General features: G+C 38.2%; 2 protein-coding genes across 5 annotated transcripts in view; both read left to right on the top strand.

The window, feature by feature from the left end:
- LOC145485137 (cholesterol 24-hydroxylase-like) overlaps nucleotides 1-6,306 on the top strand; it is an 8,675-nt gene extending 2,369 nt beyond the window's left edge. The window contains exons 2-4 of the mRNA XM_081463825.1: nucleotides 2,998-3,331; nucleotides 4,980-5,052; nucleotides 5,435-6,306. Coding sequence (XP_081319951.1) covers nucleotides 2,998-3,331; nucleotides 4,980-5,052; nucleotides 5,435-5,942 — 915 coding nt within the window. The 3' untranslated portion in view covers nucleotides 5,943-6,306. The remainder of the gene's footprint in view (nucleotides 1-2,997; nucleotides 3,332-4,979; nucleotides 5,053-5,434) is intronic.
- On the top strand, nucleotides 6,302-21,828 carry LOC145485160 (microfibril-associated glycoprotein 4-like). Of its 4 annotated transcripts, none has more exons than XM_081463858.1 (5): nucleotides 6,302-8,131; nucleotides 15,994-16,351; nucleotides 17,412-17,565; nucleotides 17,877-18,272; nucleotides 18,798-21,828. In XM_081463858.1, exons 2-5 carry the CDS (start codon nucleotides 15,995-15,997, stop codon nucleotides 19,052-19,054), a joined length of 1,164 nt encoding a protein of 387 aa, XP_081319984.1. In that variant the 5' UTR covers nucleotides 6,302-8,131; nucleotide 15,994; the 3' UTR covers nucleotides 19,055-21,828. The 4 variants fall into 4 exon arrangements, with proteins under 4 accessions (XP_081319984.1, XP_081319983.1, XP_081319982.1 ...); XM_081463857.1 differs by lacking the exon at nucleotides 6,302-8,131 and adding an exon at nucleotides 11,156-11,273; XM_081463856.1 differs by lacking the exon at nucleotides 6,302-8,131 and adding an exon at nucleotides 15,708-15,825.
- The last annotated feature ends 455 nt before the right edge of the window (nucleotides 21,829-22,283 follow it).

Genomic DNA, 22,283 nt, shown 5'->3' with positions numbered 1-22,283 from the left:
TAGTCACTTGTACATGTATGATTACAGACAAATTGGACTCCACTCAGTTCAATTACCATTATAAATCGTATCATTCTATAACTAGAAATTTCAATGTGAAAGTGAGTGCTGCAACTGGGGAAAGTGGCCATTGTTATTGAGGAGAGGTATATGCAGAAAATTAGGCTAGTTCAAGAGTCCCAAGGTACTCCCTTAAGTTATTAGGCCTACTCTGCCTCTCAGTGTTAAGTGCATGGGCGAAATCTTTCGGCCATCTTTCGAGTTTGACTGTAAAGAAGTCAGTTTTGCTCACATTTTTTCTGTAGGCCAGGTTACCTAGCCTGTCGAAAGATGGCATGTTGAAGATACATGAAGTCATTATTCACATAACACTGAAAGCGGGTGTAAAAAGGTGGGAGGGGACAATTGAAGGTAACTTTTGATTTGTGTACTAACATTTTGGTATGTCGTCTTTGCAAAGAGCACCGAGCCTGTGTGTACATGGTCCAGTACACAATGTACCTAGGTGTGTTTTTGGAAGATTTCTATGACTATCGTGCCATTTTTCAAATGGAGTTAGTCCCCAAGTTGAAGACAAGAGTAAGCCATGTGAAGAGTGTGAGACAATATGAACCAGCAACATCAGTATTAGGAAACAATGACCAATTTAATTCATTTATAATGGCATTTTATGCATTTAACTTTAACTGCAATTTTAACTTCAAACAATTCTCAGGTATTGACGGTACATGGTAAAAGTGAATTTAAGAAGCCAGGATAGAGGTCTCATATCATGATTTACATTAATTTTGTCCATCCCTGATGGGTTTTTCAAAATAAATACTGTACGTTGCGACAACAGCCAACAAACATTTTGAAACAATGGTCACAAACTTTGCATGTTTGAAAAGCATTTAGATTGAGAAGTTGAACACTTTGCAGCAACAAACATTTTGATAATGGTTGAACATTTTGCCAGAATATTGCAAACAAAATTTCCACTCTAAGGTCGAATGTTGTACCTGAGTGAGAAACAGACTTAAACTCAATAGTTGAATTTTTTGCCTCAAGTTTTACCTCAATGGGCAAGAAACTTTTGGCTCGACGGGTGACAGACAGTTTGGCTTAACTGTTGAAGATTTAGCCTCAACAGGACAGGTAGTACGTTCAAGTAATAAACCTCGTTCTTTCCCATGATGGACTATAGTGAACTCACTTTAACAACAGATCTGTCTCTCAATTCACTTATTCCTTCACCTTGTTGTCCTTGAGATTCGTTACTTTACTGATAATGACTTTGATGAATACGTTCTCGGGCATTGAGAAACATGTAGGCAATCAAAATATCTTTCATATCTTGTAGTGTGGAATGCACAGGACAAAGCGTTGATTGTGACGTCACAAATTAAAAAGCCAAATTGCGTATGCCCTGGATCTGACATCTGAAAAAATTGAGAATTTTCACCTCTTAAATATATTGTGTAACACCATTGACCCTCTCAAATACAGTAGTCTCTAGTGTGCTGCCTCGCTAGGGCTTACTAGCAACTAAATTGTGAATGGTCTTCTGCACACCTTTTTGTTACGTAATTGGTGCACCATCTCATGGGTTTCCAATTACAGGTTTCCGATTACAGGTATCCAACTGTACAATAATAACTATTATCATTCAATGCATTTTTTCTTTCTTTTCATTGGCAAAGATTCCTCCACATGACCTGCTAGTAACTGCCTGCAAATAATGGTCGCCTCATGCCTATTACTGTCTAAATGACTTAATGTGAATTGCTGCAAATAATATTCTGCTCATGAATGTGCAACTGAAACCATGCTCTTGGATGGAAAATGGCCGATCGCTTTCCTGAGCTGTAAGAGAGTGATTTAAGGTCATTCCGCTGAAACAGAACCTGCACTGAGATTTTTGTGAAACTTTGCCTATCGATTGCTTATATTATAGGAACTTAAATTATGAAATAAAAATGAGGGGTCCACATGTTCGTTTAGGAGCAAAAGCACCTTGTTTATACCCATATAAATCCTTATAATAGCACCATGATTGTAGTGATGATTGCTTGCTAAATTCACGTTTCCAACGATTGCTTTTTGTTGTACACTGAGAATTTGTCCATATTTATTTTACTCAGAGAAATTTATTACTCAATTCAAAACAACAGCAAAAAATGATAGGTCACCATACTTGTTTGCGAGAAAATGACGATTTACTCCTATGGCAAGGTCCAGCTGTAAAGAAAAAGGGCCGCCATTTTTTAATGCGTGTACGCTAATCATCCGTGAAATTATGCGCAGTAGGGATGCACAATGCAATACTGGGGAATGACCTTAAATAAATTATAAAAACAAACTTGGTGATCGAATGATAAAAATACTATTGAACTTGGTTATCACAAATTGTCAGGATTTATCATGGATAAGTGCCTTGCCACTGACAAATGATATTTTGCCAAAGTCCAAGTGCTGTTAGTTATTACATGTGTCTGACATAAAAAGTGCATATCAGACTGGATCAGAAATTTCAGTTGAAATACAATTGAACTTTGCTATCGTCAACTGGATTCTCTTCACAATCTCTTAACTCAAATTATTAAACTCTTAAATCAAATGATTTTCTTTTTGATACATGTATACTGTTTTAATGATCATATTCTGTTGGCTTCATGTATCTCACAGGGGTTTCATTAAGAGCCGGGCACTGCACAAATTGACCAGTTGTGAGGACAATTTTGACTGCTGAATTTGGTAATGAAACCCCTGCATACCATCAGGGTTGTAGCTAGTAACAAGGAAACTGAGGCCCTTGCCTCTGTATTTTATCTTTGTTTTTGTTGTTTTTAGTCATCATAAACATCTTCAATACCAACAATTATTGTAGTTAGAGAATAGCTATAGAGAATTAACCATGGGGATTGCCTCAGACCATGATACATTTTGTACATTTAGGCTTTATATAACTTGAGCTACATGTATGATAAAGTTTATTATTTGTTTTTGTAAACACAGGTTGCATTTGATGTTGATATTGATACAATCAGAGATGATAACAGTCCATTTCCATCATCAATTTCCAAATGTCTACAAGGTATCCAAGAAAGCCTACGTAGGCCGTTTTGGAGAATCTCAGTGTCAACATTTCCATTCCAAAGAAGCGTGATTAAAGCTTGCCAGTTTATACGTAACTTTGCAAGAAAGGTGATCCTGGAACGGCAGGAAGCTGTGTTGCGAGGAGAAAACACTCCTCCTGATATTCTTGCTCATATCTTAAGTGTTGCTGAAAAAGAACCAAGTATTACAGTTGAAGATCTGATAGATGATTTTACCACCTTCTTTGTTGCCGGTACGTATTTTTCATTACTAAAATTTAACTTTTACCTCACTCAGTATTCTTTGTGTCATGCAGAATGTCCTGAGTTTTCATGTTTGTTACTTACATTTGCATAGTTACATTTTCTGCATTTTACCATGTTGAAATACAGATTATGTACATGTCTGCTGTTCTTAGAAGAGACCACCCTTTCATTTACTTGTACATGTAGCAATCTCCTTCATAGGCCATGTGAGTTTACAAGTTTCACATACAGTCAGTATGTAGTTTCTGCATGTCCCAACATTCAATTCTAAGGGTAGGCACAAGGTCTAAATAGTTAAAAAAAAAAAATTGCATCTTGATGGATTTAAGTCAAATTTCACAGGTCGTGTTACCTTTATTTTATGGTCTGTTGCCTAAGGACAATGTTTAACAGTACATCTTAATGTCACATATACATGTTGGAGGTGTAGTGGCCTAATGGCCAGTACAGTGCAGTTCAGATTGAGTGGTCTGAGCCGGGGACAATGTGCTGTATCTTGTGTAAGGCAGTTTGCTCTCACAGTAGTGCCTATCTCCACCCACGAGTATAAATGGGTACCAGCAAAATAATTGTTGGGGCAGCCTGACAAATTGTTAGGGAGTAGTTAAGCAATAAACCACAAGTTTTTATGGTTTATAGGCTGATAAACCATGCGGGATGTTGGGAGAACACAAGAAGAATTCGTAAATCACAAGCTGCAGGCAAGTGATTTATGAATTCTTCAAGTGTTCTTCCAACATCCCAAGTGGTTTATCATGCCTCTAAACCATAGCAACTTGTGGTCTATTGCTTTTATATAATAATTCAGAAGACACGCAAAATTTCCATGAGTTTACTAGCATAATAAACCATAGCTGATTGACCAATCGAGAGCGCGCATTCATTTGATTATTATATAACACATGATAGACTAGCATCCCATCCAGGGGAGAAGCGATATTGTTAGCCACTTTATGCCACAGAAACTGGAGTTAAGCATCAAGAGCTAAAAGACAGTTGGTCTTAAGAGGCTTCACTTTCAAATTTTATGTGGTCCATCCACACATTTTCAGCTAGACAGTTAGACTGTTCAGAGCAATTCCCGGGCCACTGTCTACCCTGTCGAGGCTCCCATTTTGTGCTTGCATCCAGTTCTCTTGTGATTCTATCAATCACATAAAAATATGAGAAAACAGAGTGCTGTGAACAGTCTACTAGTCAGTCAGTCAGCCAGTCAGTCAGCCAGCCAGCCAGCCAGCCAGCCAGTCATTCATTCAGTCAGTCAGTCATTCATTCAGTCTGTCAGTCTGTTGGTCTGTCAGTCTGTCGGTCTGTCAGTCTGTTGGTCTGTCGGTCTGTCAGTCTGTCGGTCTGTCAGTCTGTCAGTCTGTCAGTCTGTCGGTCCGTCAATCTGTCAGTCTGCGGTCTGTCAGTCTGTCAGTCAGTCAGTCAGCCAGTCAGCCAGTCAGCCAGTCAGCCAGTCAGTCAGTCAGTCATTCTGTCAGTCAGTCAGTCAGTCATTCTGTCGGTCAGTCAGTCAGTCAGTCATTCTGTCAGTCAGTCAGTCAGTCTGTCAGTGAGTCAGTCATTGATTTCATTTCAGTCATTTATATGACACTGTATTAATGTAACTACTTGTATTTGTGTTTATGGCAGGTCAAGAGACCACATCAAACCAGTTGTCTTTCACCCTTTATGAAATACTGAAACACCCTGATATTGAAAACAGGTATAAAAAATAACCACATCAGTGTATGAATTTTACATTATCCTGTGCAACACCTGTGTACTATTTAAACAGGATGAGCATTTAATGTAGCTTGTAGGGCTTTCAATTTGTGTGCAAGGCCTTTTCCATCAGTGGGTCATCGCATCTCTGCATTTTAATGACTGCCAGATGATTGTCTCCTTCACATGGTTTCCCTGTTTAAGGTCATCGCGATTTCGACTTGGGGACCTTCTACTTTTTCAAAGACTTGGGGAGGGGAGGCGTGGTTCTGGTGGGATTTAGGCAGGGTAAGGAATAATTATGCCCTGTGGAGCCAGCAGAAGGCAGAATTTTTCATGAAGAGAGTGGCGTACATATCTGACTGTATATCTAACTCTTTCAGAATTATTCAAGAAATTGAAGCTGTGCTAGGTTGCCGTCAATTTGTAGAATACATGGACCTAGGAAACCTTCAATTCCTTGGACAGACGCTGAAGGAAAGTTTGAGACTTCACCCTCCAGTATCAGGCACGACACGGATTACCACCAAAGACGAAAACATTGGAGGTCACCTCCTCCCCCGGGGAACCTCTGTAAATATTAGCGCTTTTATAATGCACCGATATTCTGAAGCATGGCAGGAACCAGATAAGTTTGACCCTGATCGATTTTCGCCTGCAGCAAAAGGAGAGATTCCACACTCTGTTTTCTTTCCGTTTTCTCTTGGCCCAAGGACCTGTATTGGGCAAACATTTGCTCAGATTGAGGCTCGAGTGTTTATGGCAAGATTGCTGCAGGAGTTTGAATTGAGCCTGTGTCCAGGTCAAGACAAGATGGAACATGAAGAGCGGCTGACTTTGAGGCCTAAAGGGGGTGTATTGTGTACCCTTAGAAGAAGAAATGAAAGCTAGAGAAAGATAAAGGGTTTGAACAAAATATTTTGATAGTGCAGTCAGGGGAACAAAGACCATTTGAGAGGCTTTCTGGAGTAATAATGATATGAAAAACTCGCTGTTGATCACAGTAGTTTGATTGGATAATGAGAACTGAAAACGGTTCAAGCGCTCCAAGAAAGGCTTACCAAAACATGGTTCTTGCTCTCGTAGTCATAGCAAAATATCAACAATTTTTATTTTTTCACAGTACACTTGCACTACTCATTTGTACCGTTCCGCTTTTGATTATGAAGCAGCATTGATAAGGACTGGTAGTTCAGTATGTTTTCTAAATCGGCTGAGTACAAATGCATGTAGTGCAAAGCTGATTTGAAATTACAAACTTTTTTTTTTTTTTTTTGTAATTTTTATTTTTTTTCAACATTTTGGGTTATAATACATACAATACAACACAAGACATAACACTAGTTACAATACTTACAATACGTCATAACTACAATAGATTACATACAACAAATTATAATTACTAATCGTAGCCTAATTATACCTAAAGAATATACAATGCGTTGTTTACAATAGTGCAGCTACCCAAATACAGAAAAAAAAAAAAAAAAAAAAAAAAAAATGTATGCAGTATGTTTTCTAAATCGGCTGAGTACAAATGCATGTAGTGCAAAGCTGATTTGAAATTACAAACTTGGTTACACAGCTTAACTTGAAATTCCCAAGGACTGATTGACCATATTCCGATGAATGATCTAAGACGAGCGAGAGGTGGAAAATAAGACGAATTTCTTGTAGACTAATAAAAGGAATCTAACAATAACTATTGCAATCTTTATTTCTCTCCACAACGGATTAAAAAGACAAAGCAGAAAAACAGCTTCAGAACTGTAATAGTACGCTCGTTGAACCGCTTTGAATTCAAGTATAGAATTGCAACTGCGTAATTAATACGACAGCTGTGATGAGATAAATGGTAATCTTATGCCTCGATTAGTTTTCAAACGGCGCAGATACTAAGAATTGATCGATCAGACTCATAACTTAATTTACGACAAGTTAGCTGAAAGACTCAAGTAGAAATATAAAAATGTTCCTATAATTAACGTCGAGAACGAAGCAGGGGGGCTACAAGCCTATTTTTATTTTTTTATTATTATTTTTTTTTTTATTGGGATAATGTTAAAACAAGGGAAGATGTGAAGAAATAATGGATTTACCGAGAGAAATGGCGGTTCCAAGATGGCGGACGTTTACAGTGCAGTGTATGACGTCATTTATGTTGTTGAGGAAAACCAAAGTGTTGGTGGACATTGCTTGTTAAGTTACGGGGTGGAGGCCTTTACCCCCACCCCCTACCCCCCAACCTCCAACCCCCTCTCGGTTTTCTGCTTTCCTCTCCCCAGTTTGATTAGGGTGTACTTTTTTTTTTTAATCTGAAGTCCATTTTGAAAGAAATGGCTTTTGAAAAACTAATGTTTTTGAAATATAAAATACGTAGACTAGTTAGGTAAAATTGATTCAATCATTCTCAAGTGGGATTTAAAAAAAGGGGGCCTTCAATAAGTGTTATTAGTTTTATGAGTGAAGGGTGCTGAATGTTATTTATTTAGTAATATAAAGAGTGTTAATTAAGAAAAAGATGATTAAATAGAACTAGAAAACTACAGTAAAACCTATTTGCTGGAATTTCTTTGCAACTGGAAAGAGCTATTTGGTATCGACAGTTCACATACATCGGGCTCTTTTTCGAAACCAGCTAAAAAGATTTTGTGTGTAACATTTTATTATTAGAGATGCGTTTGTTTTTTGTTTTGTTTTTTAATGTTAATGTAATTTGTTTTGCAGCGGGATTAAGACATTGGTAAAGACATCGTTATTTTCAAACTTCACCGGGTACTTTCATTCCACTCAAGTAAACACAGGCTAAATGACATTCTCTTGTGTTTGAACATCGCGAAACATTTCATTTGTGTTCGAATTCGCGGTTTACAGAACCAGTCAGTCTTTGAAAGTACTTTCTGACATTCTGCTCCTCTGTTGACTTTTTTCGCCATTAGTAGCACAAACAAGTTGCAGCAAAACACACATTTTGAAATTCATTACCGTGAAAAACTAAGTACGTACGGCAATTAGCTAGAAGGCTTGCGGAACGAAATCTCGTTGGTCCTTGCTTGATCGTAGCTAAGAAGCCGGAGAGAGTAAGTGTATTTTGATTACTGTATTTCCTTTAACTGTGATTAATCGAGCCCAAAACTGCAACATCAGACAAAGTTAAAAAAATCCCAGACATGTCGCATTGCAAGATTGAAAACGCAAATGATTTGAAGTCTGACGATAGAGAAGTATAGTGTAATTCACATTTCGTCCCTGAAAATGGGAAAATAATTTCGTATTCAACACTGATCTGGAAATACTGCAGGAGGCATTTGATTACTGTATTTAATGGTTTGGAAACAACTTTTTCATTATCTTCAGTCAGTAAGAGGAGCTAGAAAATTGCAGTATTCGTCAACAACAACAACAAAAAAAACAATCTTTTTTTTACGGAAATGGAGTGCTGAACGGGGCTAATGAACAAAGACCGTATTTAGGAGTGAAATAATAGAATAATAGTTTTGGTATTAAGGAGATAATGAGGATATAGACCTGGTTGTCAGGTAATAATGGAATTATATCTCTGGCTTTAAAACGAAAGCTCAACGCCGTTCAAAAATTGAAACTTGTGAAGGAGTCTCGGATTCTGAATAAATGACTTTTGAAACTACAATGACAACCGTGAACAGAAATTTGAAAGAAGAAAAAATGATATGTCAAGAAGAAAAAAAAAAATGATTAGAGATTTTTTCTGATATCGATGACTCTAAACGATGAAAGAAGAAAGAAATAAAACCATCTGTTTCGCCTTTTTACACAGAACCCTGACGTATCGACATCTTGGCAGTTTAATGATACATTAACTTTGAAACTAGCCCAGGGAAAGGAAACAAAAATCCCAATTAGAATCTCCAGTTGCGTCCGGCGCAATTTACAAAGTCGTTTGTATATTGCTTTGCGACGGACGCTTTTCAATGACGACTCTGCAAACATATCGAAAACTGACGCTTCTAGAATCAGATTGAAAGAGTCATAGATAACAACAACAATATTGCAAATTAACAGCATGTCTCTGGGGTTTGCGAAGTCAAATCTTCTAATTTGCTACTAACAAAACAATAAATTGAGTTCGTGTTCGATATATCACTATTCTAACACGGCTCCGAGGCTTTCAGGTGCGCGTAAAACTTCTATATTTGCTGTTTTTTCCTTTGTATCGAAGTCTCTCTTAGGAATTTAGGGACAAACAAACTGCCTAAAAGCTTCCAAACCATCTTAGAATATTGATATATCGATACTTTCGTAAGACTAAATAAATTCCGTTTAATTTCTACTGATACATGCTTAGTATGTATGCAATGATAAATCCTAGGTATCACAGAAAATAAACCAGAACGTTTTTCACGTCAATCTAATAAAGCGTTACTACTTAGAGAGCGATTGCGTTAGGCACGTTTCTTCAGGTTAAATACCGTAAAATTCCACAACTTTCCCAACTTTCCCCGGTTATAAGCCACCCGCATATAAGCCCTTCTATTTCCTAAAAAAGATATTATTCCGGATCGATATAAGCCTCCTAGATATAAGTACCCCCGGATATAAGCCCACCTAATGTATATGACTTTATGACTTTCGTTCTGTTCCCTTCCAGTTGTTCAAGTCGCATTAGTGTCTTATAGATGTTATTGAAATAAATTCTCCATTTATTGTGGCGCACAATAAATGTATTGTAAATGTAATAGCTCCAAATGTAATGGTATGTTAGCTTTAATTCGTTTCTCAAATACGTTTTATCTCGTCGTCCCGAAACAATTTTTTTTTGTTCCGCTTATATGCCTCCAGGGATATAAGCACACCCCCGCCCCACCCCCCCCCCCCCCACCTCCGTTTATAAGCCCACCCAAAATCCCTTATGAAGTCATATAGGCCCAGGACTTTAACATGGGATTTTACCGTAGTCAGAAACTATAAGGTTGAATCCAAGTTTGGCGCTCTTTATACTTGGTCGCAACAACGCTATTCGTATATAAATTGCGACTAAATATGGAGAAAATTATTCAGTTTACCAGACCATGTCAGGTTAAGGAAAATTGCTTTCAACCATGGAGTTCTCGTTCAGTGCCAGAAAGTTTCCTGCTTGTTTCTTTTCCTTTTTCTTTTTCTTTTTTATACCTCCCAACTAAAATACTTTTTCCGATTGGACGAGAACGTGTCACGTTTCGTGAGTCAAACCTCACTAACTCCCAAGGGAAACGACAATTTGAACTTTCGACTCACACGTGATCAGGTCGTGCTCCTTGAAAGCGCGCCAAATTTGTGAGCCAGCCGGCGTCAAGCAAACGATTCCTTCGCATTTTTTTCTATTTTTGAGTTGGGAGGTATAACAAAACACTTAATGACTGGTACCGCGGGAAACAGTGGGTTTTGTTTCCCTTCGACCACAACGTTCCCCGAGGCGAAGCCGAGGGGAACATTGAGGGTATCGGGGAAACAAAACTAACTGTTTCCCTTTGGGTCAGTCATTAAGTGCTTATTATCATTCGATGTATTTTTCTTCCTTTTTATTGGCCGAGAGCCCACCACGTGGCCTGCAAATAACTGCATACAAATAATAGCCTACTGATGCGTAATACCCTCCAAATTTGTTTTGCTGTTAATAATATTCTGCTCTCACGCAATTGTAACCTCGCTTTTAGGTGAAAAATGGCAGATTGCTTCCCTGAGTTGTCAGAGAATGATCAAACATGAAAGAAACTTTGTGATCAATTAAATGATGAGCAGTTATTGAATTTGGTTATCGCAAAATATCGTGTTATTTGTCAGTGTCTCGCAGATCAATCATTGATCTGTTCGCCAACGACACTTCTGACACTTACAGCATTCGAGCGTCAATTGTGCACTTGAACGGCCTCCCTCTTAAATGTTTCCTTTGTGTCTTACAGTTCAAAGAGAAATCGTGCTTGTAATTTCAAATCAGCTTTATGCTCATTCAGTTCCGATTGTTATTCCCTAAAGTGTATTCCACTCTGTCCAGATGCTATTTCAAGGATACCACGTGACCAGATTCAGAATGACATAATTTACTAGATCACGCAAATGCAATAAAAATCGAATCAGTATTCAGGTTTTCAGACAATGCTTGCTACTGCTTGAAGACACGGTAGTTGGTCGAAATCAGGAGTGGAAATATAAGAGAACGAAGGCTATTTTCTATCATATTTTCACCGTATGTAGGTGAAATTGAAGGTATGCTGTCTGACTACAACACTTTTTTTAAGAAAAATATGTCTCAATTACAGCATTGAATGTTAAATTTTAGGCAAGGCCAGATGTAAGTTACATATGAAGATGTAGAAGAGAAACTAAAACGACGAAAGAATCAATGAATAAGGAAGGCTATCTGGTTGCCGAATAGTTGAACGCAAGGGCTTGCCAAATCGTGGAAATTCATGCTTTTAGTGTCATTATCAGAGAAAACGGAGGAGTTCGGCCGTTTTCTTTTTCATCTTTTCCGATATAAATGCTATCCGAAAAGATTAATAGCCTTTTATATTTGCCGAGGTAGCCTACATGGCTATTTATCTTGAAGCTGAAAAAGGTAAATTATATTAGCCGCCAAAGCGATTTTGTGAAACGGACTTTTCCAATGTTAGGACTTCCTCAGTGCTCATTTTGACTCCACTTTCGTTTTTTGTTTTTTTGTTTTTTCAAGAAAAACAACACGATCAATCAATCAATTAATTAATCAATCAATCAGTCAGTCAGTCAGTCAGTCAGTCAGTCAGTCAGTCAGTCAGTCAATCAATCAATCAACAACTTTATTAACGTGTCTAAGTAAAACAGCCGAGGGTGAAAGCCTCTACTCAGTGTATAGTGTACTGGCCTGCGCCAATTCAGATGAAACATTGAAAACAAGAAAGGTTTCCGTTGCCATTCCCAATATAGCAGCGTTCACACGCCCTGGGATGTATGTACAATTCTTCTATCCTTCGTGACCCCATCCTGAGTGGGATAACAGGAAATTAGTTACCTAAAATAATCAATCTGTATGTCATTGTTGACATACAGCTGCACCAAGAAGACACCGGCAGGATGTAAAATTCAAAACAAAAACCCTTACAGTGAAATATCACTGCTGACAGTCCTAACATTGAAAGGATAATTTAGATAATTTTTCAATTCTTCTGTCCTATGTGACCCTATCCTGAGTCGGATGGCAGGAAATTGGTTTCCTAACCTGAACTTCCTCATCCTCTACAAACAGCTGCACCATTAAGACCCCGACACGATGTAAGATTAAATTATATCTCGTTTGGACGCAAATAATTGAGAAATAACTGACCCAAGTTAGTCGCACTGCTTGGCGATTCTTCTGATCCGAAAGAGCGGTTCAAACCAAGGGGAGACCTTTGAAAAATATCGACATTGAGAATTGAACTCCTTTAATACGCCTAACGTAATTAAACCCTGCTGATAAGTCACACCAGTCGAAAACGACAAATCGATGTGAAAAAAAGTGTTTGCAGAAGTCTCAAGTTTAATAATGGGTGGAGCTTCGATCATTATTAGCTACACTTTGTTTCAGACAACAGCAATAAAGACCACTGTGAACTGGTCGAGGATCCATTTCGTTTTTCATGTAGCACGTAGCGCTAAAGAAAGAATTTTTGCGGGAAATTCAGCTCACTTACTAGGTAAGCCGATTTAATTTGTGAGTTTGAAATTTGTACGTACGTTTAATGACGATATCAGGGCTTAAATACTCTTTCCTGCACACCAGTTAACTATTGCAAGGGGATCTCTCAGTAAATCATGAATTAAAATCTCAGATAGTCGAAAGAAAGTGATATTCTTCACTAAACTGAATTCTGCGAGAACTATTTCTGACTGAAGATTTTCATTGTACTTCGCGAGGCCGTTTCAGCCGATTTTCTTAGAGATTCTAAACTGGATACTGATCAGCGCAAAAGACTATTGGAAAAATGTTTTACATGGGAAGGTAACTGCATTTGTAAAATAGCTCGTTGAAAATGTCCAAAAATTTAGGTCACGCTCATAAAGGATTCGGCGGCGATATTTCGCACCTGCTTAAAACCGTGGTCGTGACGGGAAGGACGTACATTGTACGAAGCACCTTTAAGGTCGCCTAAAGTTGCCCGAAATTTAGTCAATTTTCCACCGCTTGAGAGACCAATATTATGATGAGTTGATATGTTGATATTAAAAAACAACAACAACAAAAATGAAACGAAACGAACGGCTACCTCGGCAAATGCCATGGTTGTTAATCTTTTGGACCTTTTTAGATAGCGTTTATACTATGAAAAGATGAAGGTAAACGGCCGACCACGATCGATCTTTTGCATGGTACTGTCTTGTTTTCCCTGACAATGACACTAAAATCGTTGCTGATTGAAAACAGCACGATGGAGCATTTCATTTCAAGAGAGAGGGTACCTTCATCAGAGTTTATCAGAGTTAGCATAGCTTTAATTTCTTTCATGCATTTTCATTTCCACCCCTAAATTTATCATCATTGCCATCCTTTGTAAAGCTTCTGCTAAAAGTCTTATCGCCTTTTTGTGTTTCTGCACTGTGCACCGGCCAGTATTGCTCTCCGTTTTGGTGGGAAATGCTACATATTAAAAACATTTGTCGTTAAAAGCTAACCAATTTACGCACCTGCGGCGCTGATTAAACTTTTTCTTACAGGTTTGACATTTGATTTTAAAATTGTTGCTCGAGAAGTGTTTTAAATGTAGCAGCAAAGAGAAGCAGTTTTAGATGAGAAGGAACTTCCTTAAAGCTGATTCGGTATCAAAAAAATTCGCCTATGCTGGGCAGTTGTAGAAAATGAAAAGCGACGACCATTTCCTTAAACATTATTGAGCAAAACCACTAATACCAATATCTCAAATTCGCCTGAACTAAAGCGCGAAAGGCACGATTCCCAGCATCTAAATAAATCGAAATAGACGAGACACCAGCTGATGTATTGCGTTATAAAAACTCTTCAAGGTGATAATATAATACGTGAAATTAAAATGACTTTTATAATTATGATTTTCATCTTTTAAATCTGCCCGATCAGATAACGTGGGCTAATATCGGCCATGTAGGCTTTAATTTGGCATATAGGATTATGTATAACGTGGTCATTTTTATTAGCTTCGGTTGCTTTTTATTTACATATCCTGATTCAAACTCCCAAATTACAAACTTCCTTTCATGCTGCAACAGATCAAGAATTGTGTTCGAGACTATCACTTACATTGTTATTTCAAACTCTAAATTTAAAGTCTGTCGCAAAACGTCATGAAATATATATATGTTTTCGTAAATTTGCGTTGATTTTTTTGCTGTTCAGTTTGTTTCGGGGAGGGGAGGGCTGTCTTATATATGACAGCAATTTTAAAATGGTGTTTTAAGAAAAACAAGACATTTTCCGGGTTTCTACCAAGTTTTAGTATAAATCTCTGATTGGCTACGCTACTCATTATCTATTCTGTTGTACATAAAGAGGAGCCTAGCAGTAGTGTGCGTTTGTTAACGAACTGGCGGCCACTACTTTGCGTTTTGGAAATGTCTGTAAAGAGGATTTAAATTGTAGTTTTGAATTACTAGTAGATCTATACTAAAATAATTGGATTATTCGCTATAAGGCGATAGAAATCTCGAGCTCGCAGTCTAATGGACAATGTTCCTTATGAGACGCGCCTGTAAGGAACCACGGTAGTTGTATTTCTCCGGCTAAGAGGGTCAAAAGTACAAGATGTATTGTCAGCTGAGAAGTGGAAAAAAAAATTAGCAAGATGACAATAAAAGGTTCAGCTGAATCGTGCATGGATAAAGCGAATCTTTTGCTTAATTAATAAGGTGGGGGTTAAAAATAAAACAGGAAAGTGGAGTCAGAATGAGCACTGAGGGAGTCCTAACGTTGGAAAAGTCAGTTTCACAAATTCGCTTTGGCGGTTAATTTACCTCTTTCAGCTTCAAGGTCAATAGCCAAGTTGATACAAAAATAGGAACTTGGGCTCAAGTGTCTGAAAACAACAATGTCTTAAAACGCTTAACAGTAGTTATTGTATTTATTTTGTCACAGGAAAGATTGTCAAGCGCATTTAAAATGAGACAAAAGAATCTGGGAATTTTACAGAAGTTGTAAACACATGACATCGAAAAATTATGATGTATTGTATAAGAGATCCACAACTTGACAGTTTCAAGGTCTCGTAGTGGACTAAAAACGATGAAGGCAAAAATTAATATTAACTCTATTGAGTGTTGTCACAACGCCTTCTCGTCAAGTTTTGTTATAAGTAAGGCTAACATTCCCCGACTTATCTTTTTTTTTAAAGATAACAACTCGGTTATCTTGTTATTTGAAATTATTCCACGATTTGTTATGACTAAGATTTCCTTCGTTAACTAAGTCACTTTTTACATTACATCAGATTTTCGCAATTGTACGTATCGCGAAAAACGTTTAATGTCGCAAAATTTCGTATAAAAATAAATTTGATCATGACAGAAATAGTAATCCATAACTGCCATCCTGTATTTGCTTTATAGCTTTTAGGTTTCCTGTTATAGAATTTATGTATTAAAAACACCCACTGAAGTCAAGTTAATATTGCAGAAGGTATTTGCGTAAGTATTTTACGCGTTTCTAAAGAATAACGTCAGCTTGCCAGTGTATCGGTGCAAAATCAACAGGAGAGGATGACAACAGGCAAGGAAATAAAAGAAAAGAAAGCTGTCGAGATCAATGAATAAATTGGTCACATACGTGCGGAAAGTAAGAAATCTACGGTTCTTCTAATGCACTTCATTGAAACCATAATCGTGCAAATTTTGTGGATTTTATCAATTTTGTTTGAATTTGCATCAAAATCTCGTTCGTGTTTTCTGATGGAAAAGTTATGGCCACATGGAATACTTACAGTTGTTTGCATTTTTCTTTTAGGATGCCTCTTGTTTGCCCATCAAAAATAATCTTTTGGGTTGTCTACAACATGATTTTCACAGCAGCGTGCCAGATAAAGCCTTGTACAGTGAGACAATACCACTTTTCCAGAGAAAGGGACAGTGTGGAAAATTACGTTCTCTGTGGTTACAGTTTTAGAAATCTCACTGTTAGCAGCCACAAGAATTGCTTTGAGCATTGCGCATGGGACTGTCGGTGTATCTCTTTTAACTATCTGATAACTGCAAACAAGGACAACTGTCAACTGAATGATGGAAACAGACATCTGAATCCCAGGGCTTTGAAAAGAAGAGACGGGCACAGCTACCACGTGATTGGAATTGATTATAACGTTAAGGTACGAGAGAAAATGAAATTTGCTTATAAACGCATTCACTGACTATGTGCTTCTTGTTAGAGATACTGCTAAACGAAATGACAGCGGCTTGTTAGGTTGTTAGGTATTATCACCGTTGCTAGGTAATACGAGAGAAGGGTTACGTGATGACCTAGGTGAGGAGCTGCTGGGTAACTTCATGAGAGTTTGCTTTATAACCCAAGAGAGAGGTTGCTGGGTAACACGAAAGAGAGATGTTACAGGGTAACGTAAGAGATAAGTTGCTAGGTAATAAGAGAAAAAGGTTGCTAGGTAACATAAGGAAGAGGTTGCTATAGGTGACACAAGAAAGAAATTGCTATACTACAGATAAAGAGACATAATGCTGTCTGACTAGAGAAATTGAGAGGTCACGAGAAAAACAGAAGTTGCTTGGCAAAATGGCAGAGTGCTTGCATGTTAGTTATAATGACGGACAGGTTGCTGGGAAACATGACGCAAAGGTTACCAGGTAAAATGACAGAGAGGCTGCTGGGTAACATGACAGAAAGGTTGCTAGTATAGGTACCATGACAAGAGAGGTTGCTGTAGGTATTATGACAGAGGAGTTCTAGGTAAAAAGACAGAGAGATTGTTATGTAACATGCGTGGTATAGAAGGTGTAAGGTATCATGACAGATAACATGAAAAAAAAAAACTCGAAGAGTTTTGACTTTGACTGATTAGACATCTAGAATTTAGAACATTCCTAGGAGTGTTGTTCAAATCAGCTAGATACTCTATAAACTACATGATGCATAGAAAGAATAGTTGTAATCTAATTGGTGAGGTGTGCGGTCTTAAGCTTGTTAAACGCATCAATGAATACTAATAATAATATAATAATAATAATAATCACTTTATTATATCGAATTACATGTATGCCACTTGCATCAGTTGCTTTTGTTGGGTTTTTCGCGAAAAAAAAAAAGCGCACTTCTGATTAAAACACTTATAAAGAATTCAATGCATGTTCTGCTATTTAATTAGGATCTTCTTGATGTCAATCTAACATTCAATCCACCTTTTTGTTATCATTAAGCCAGGAACAAAATGTGCGCACTGTTACAATGGTTGCTGTCACGGAAATGATCTCTGTTCAAACGGTGGAACATGCCAAGAGCTCTGTGAGGCCAACAACAGAAGGTTTATATGCAAATGCATGCCAGGTTACTCAGGGAGGTTTTGCGACAAAGGTGAGGGTCATTGGCTGATGTGCAAATGAGGATATAAATATGTTATTGGCCGGCTAGAAGGTCGGTATAGTGAAAAACTGCGACCGAGGTCTAGAAAGCATTTTGTTAGCATTTGTTGTATTGCAGAATTTATTGAATTTCGCCCGCTCACGAGCTGAGAAAAAGATAAAACGATGGAATGCAAACTTGAAATGCTAACAGGCAGCATGTCAGTATATTCTACGGACGTTTTTTCACTTAGTAGGTGGTGAGGTGTAGATCTCGATCCGAGTTTACATTCTGACAATTTCCACATCTTCTCTTCAATAAAGCTCGAGCTCACCCAAGAAGCTGCGCAGAGGTTAAGAAACAAGGTGGCACGACAGATGGAGTTTATATGGTTGATCCTGATGGTATGGGAGCCTTTCGAGTCTTTTGCCAACAGAATAATGTCGCGGAAGCCTGGGCCGTGATTCAACGAAGACTGGACGGCTCGGTCGACTTTTACCGCGGCTGGGAAGACTACAAAAGAGGTTTTGGACACCTGAATGGCACGTTTTGGCTCGGACTTGAAAAGATTCACCGCCTGACCAATAAGACAAACCAACACAAGTTGAGAGTAGAGCTGGAAAACTTCGCTGGCCACTCGTGTGATGCAGAATATGATAACTTTACTGTGAATGGTGAAGATGACGGATATCGACTGGCACGTCTTGGATTTTATCAAGGTATTTATGTTTTTTTCAGCCTCCAGACTATAGGTAGCCTTTTTTCCCTCCTCAACTCATCAGGAATTCAACTCAGCAAATGCCATACTAATGGAAAAGCTCGACAGAGATCCGGCCGTCCTCTTCCTCTGATCATGATTGGTTCTTACTTGCGCCCCAAAATTTATACCAATAGACAACCAAAAACACTACACCTGTCCTGTTATGCTACATCAACAACATGGATGTTTGTTTTGTTTTGCTTTGTTTTGCTTTGTTTTGCTTTGTTTTGCTTTGTTTTGCTTTGTTTTGCTTTGTTTTGCCTTGTTTTGCTTTGTTTTGCTTTGTTTTGCTTTGTTTCGCTTTGTTTTGCTTTGTTTTGCTTTGTTTTCTTTGTTTCGTTTTGTTTTGTTTTGTTTTGTTTTGTTTTGTTTTTTCCTGTCTCTCTTGATTACGGAAGATGAACGGAACAGGCAAAGATGGGCGTCTGCTGCCTCTGAAAACATTTACCCTTGAACGCCATTTTATTGTTGTTCTTTTCTACAGGTTCATGTGTAGATTCGCTCAATTACAATCGTGGTGCCGCCTTCTCGACCAAAGACAAAGACTCCGATGATCAAGCTAGCAACTGCGCTGTGGATCATCAAGGCGCTTGGTGGTACAAATCATGCACACAAACCAATCTTAACGGACTCTACAGCCCCACAGGTCTCGATATTACTGGAATATACTGGTACAGGACACTGTCCAACAAAATAGTTCGTCTTAAAAGGGTTGAAATGAAGCTAAAACTCGTGGAATAACAAGATATTTGTAATACCTCCAAAGGCGGTGAATTCTGTTAGAATCCTTCTTACTTCGTTGATGGGCGGACCCCGCCCTTAACAGGGTTTTAAAAAACTAGACGATAGAACTGTAGATATCCTTCACTATTGAGAGTCAGCTTCCGTGAATAAATCTTGTCTTAATAATTTGTAATAATTTGTAATAATCCTCGTAGAGGCATATCATTGCAGCTAAATGTTCATCTCCGAGAGTCTGGTAAAGTTAGAAGCAAAACCTTGGGACCAGAAGTACTGAAGTAGACGCAGAAGTAAAATAGGGGCCATTGTACAGGAAAATAAAATGGTATAGAGTGTGTAGCTGATATCATGACTGAGTGTCTGCTTACGGCAGATGACCGTAACAGAGTTTTGACTGTACCGGTATAGATGACAATAGTTGTAGTAATCACTATGATTCAGCATTATAAAGAAGGTTGGATGCAATAGCGTCAAATATACCACAGCATTCCTGTATACCGATCGGCTGTATTTTTTTATGGCATGGCATAAAGAGTAGTATTCAATTCAGTGTCACAAAACCAAAACCAACGTAATCACTCTAGCCAATCACAAAATACAGGGTACAGACAATTGAGAGAGTCAGTCAGAACTCGTGAAAAATACATGTAGCTGGCGCGAAGCGTGGAAAAACGTCTTGCAGGGAGTCGCGATTGCTTTTGACGGATTTTCCTTCTGATTAAAAGACAAAAAAGCATTTTTTTAAAGCCAGTCGCTTAACGTAGTAGAGGGTCCACAATAGGGTTCTCAGATCCCGCTTTCCCGCCCGTTTTTTCCTGTTAATCCAGCCATCCCGCCCTTTTTTGCCTTGAAATCCTGATCCCGCCCACTTTTCAAAGACGTTTCTGCGTTAATTATTAATTTGTTAAAGTAATATTTAAATTAATTATTAACTCAGTAAGGTTTTAAAACTAGATATCGCATAAAAGATCACAAAAGAATGCAATGGCTAGCAGAAAAGTAAGCACAAATGATTATAACATTTCTTTCTGTAAACGGTTTACTGTTTTGTTTTCTTTTGTCCACGTATCAGTAAAAGGAAAAGATTGCTCGTTTCCGTATTCAAGAGATGGCCCGTAAACGCAATAGACAGTTTCTTTCAAAGCTTTCAGCATCTTCACTTTCCTTGAAATCTGGCCTCGGAACTTTTCTTTCCGAATGAAGGCATTCCTGCTCGCAGATCTTTTTCGTAATATATGGTGACGCAATTCGTAACGTCGCATACTTCGTTCAGTAAATCACTGTCATCACCATCCGAAAGACTAAAAAAACTAGAAAGGATCGGGAGGCCAAGATTGCAGACGCAAGCGTCGAAAATGTCGGAAATGGACAGATGTCATTGATGTCAGAGGTCAACACAAATGATTACAATAGGAATAAAAGACCTCGCATGAACAGATACTAACGTAGTCAAGCGATAATGGATACGTTTGACAGAACATGACAGGGTACAGAGCCGTTGCTATTCATTATTTGAAACACAGCTATACGCACAAAAGATTCGTGTCTTCCAGCTTGTAGTTTTTGCGCTGGTCAACAACAATTTATGTGGTCATGTAAGAATTGAAATCCCGTATCACGCTCTGTTCCCATTGCGAATCCCACATCCCAACCTTATAAAAACACGAAATCTCACTCCCGCTCGTAATTGTAAATCCCGCCTCCCGCCTCCCGCCCCTGTTTTCAGCTCAAATCCCAAATATCACGGCGAAAAAAAGCCAAATCCCGCATCCTGCCAAACCTATTGGGGACCCTCACAGATCTTAAGGAATAAAAACCCAGATGATCTGGAGTACTTGTCTGAGTATGTCGTTGGTAGTGGGAGCCACGTGCAGTATTATCATCCTCGGCAATTGAAGTTATTGCGTAGAAAATATAGCACAATTACACAGCCGAGGGCAAAAAAAAAAAAAAAAAGCGCGAGGAGAAACTAAGTACACGGAACTAAGATAGACTGTCAGTGCTTTAGGTGACCATGCACGGCTACCAATGGCTTGGCCAATGGCTCGTACACGCAACGAATCGTAAAAGTCCGTGAGTAACGACCTCCGAAAGAGGTAAGCCCACCCCCCGTCCCCTGAATTAGAGGGACTAAGGTTCAAAAATATAATATTTTTGCAATCAATAACCTGAATAACGTACGATAAACTGATGACGATTCAACTAGGGAAGGTATAGCTTATTCCAGGTGGCGTCATGAAGCGCCCTGGTGAAACAAACCCCGCAAAATTTTCATCAATTAACAAGAAGGTACTAACAGGACCTTTTCTTCAAATTGAAATTACTAAAATTGACAACTTTGCATCATTTTCAACCCTTTGAATACCAATTACGCATATATGCGTAATTAATGGTCGTGCTCTTTGTACCACTTGTGACGCCATCAATTTAAATGTTTTCAGATATTCTTGATAAGCAGATAGCAGTACTAGGCTAGGCCTTTCCGTACAATGGTCAGGTTTAGATATCGACGACATTGCGACGTCGCAAATCGAAAAACAACGTTATCAGTTTTGGTGCAAAAATGGTGGTAAAATGGTCCACTACGCCAACGTCCATTTCTAGTCTTCGCCCGTAATTAACATCCAACTTTTCACGGCAGCCGGAAAGAACATGCAACGCAAAAGGTAGCCAGAGTAAAAGGGCCGAGAAAAAAAGAAAGGAAAGGGGCAACAAACAAAATTGAGAACGGCTAATGCAAAAACACAATAAATAAATAAATAAATAAATAAATAAATAAATAAATAAATAAAAAATAAAATCTCCAAATTTTGGCTTATGCGCATGCCCGGAATTGAAATATTGCTCAATTTTGTGCCTAATCCTCGAAAAATCTCTCTCTTTGGTAAAAAAAAAAAAGCTTTCTTAGCAAAACTTAGGCTTACTTAGCGTCATGGCAGCCCAAAACCCTGACTAAACAGTTTAAAACGGTATTTTTTGGCGAAAGTTTCGTATTCAAATAGTTAACCGGAACGCATAAAAAGAACGTTTAATCGTATTGAAATTAAAAAGTCGACCAGAGCAGTTAGATATTTATAAAGCAGACTAACGTGGCAGTGCAACATAAACGTAAAAATAGTTTAAGGTATCTTACATCACGGTCTACATATAAAGTACCCACCCATGTGCCAGCAACATAAATTTCAACTGGCGCGAACAATTTCTAAACGATTTATAAGAACTCAGTGTT

Source organism: Orbicella franksi, chromosome 4 (genome assembly GCF_964199315.1).
Source record: "Orbicella franksi chromosome 4, jaOrbFran1.1, whole genome shotgun sequence".
Classification (NCBI taxonomy): domain Eukaryota; kingdom Metazoa; phylum Cnidaria; class Anthozoa; order Scleractinia; family Merulinidae; genus Orbicella; species Orbicella franksi.
The sequence above is the reverse complement of the archived record's forward strand: the minus strand, read 5'-3'. Positions and strand labels throughout refer to the sequence as shown.

Bases quoted from the DNA above. Each gene is read 5' to 3' on its own strand.
- LOC145485160 (XM_081463855.1), top strand. From the start codon at position 15,950: ATGGCCACATGGAATACTTACAGTTGTTTGCATTTTTCTTTTAGGATG. The intron at 16,352-17,411 runs GTACGAGAGAAA...GTTATCATTAAG, and splicing joins GAATTGATTATAACGTTAAG to CCAGGAACAAAATGTGCGCA. The intron at 17,566-17,876 runs GTGAGGGTCATT...TCTTCAATAAAG, and splicing joins AGGGAGGTTTTGCGACAAAG to CTCGAGCTCACCCAAGAAGC.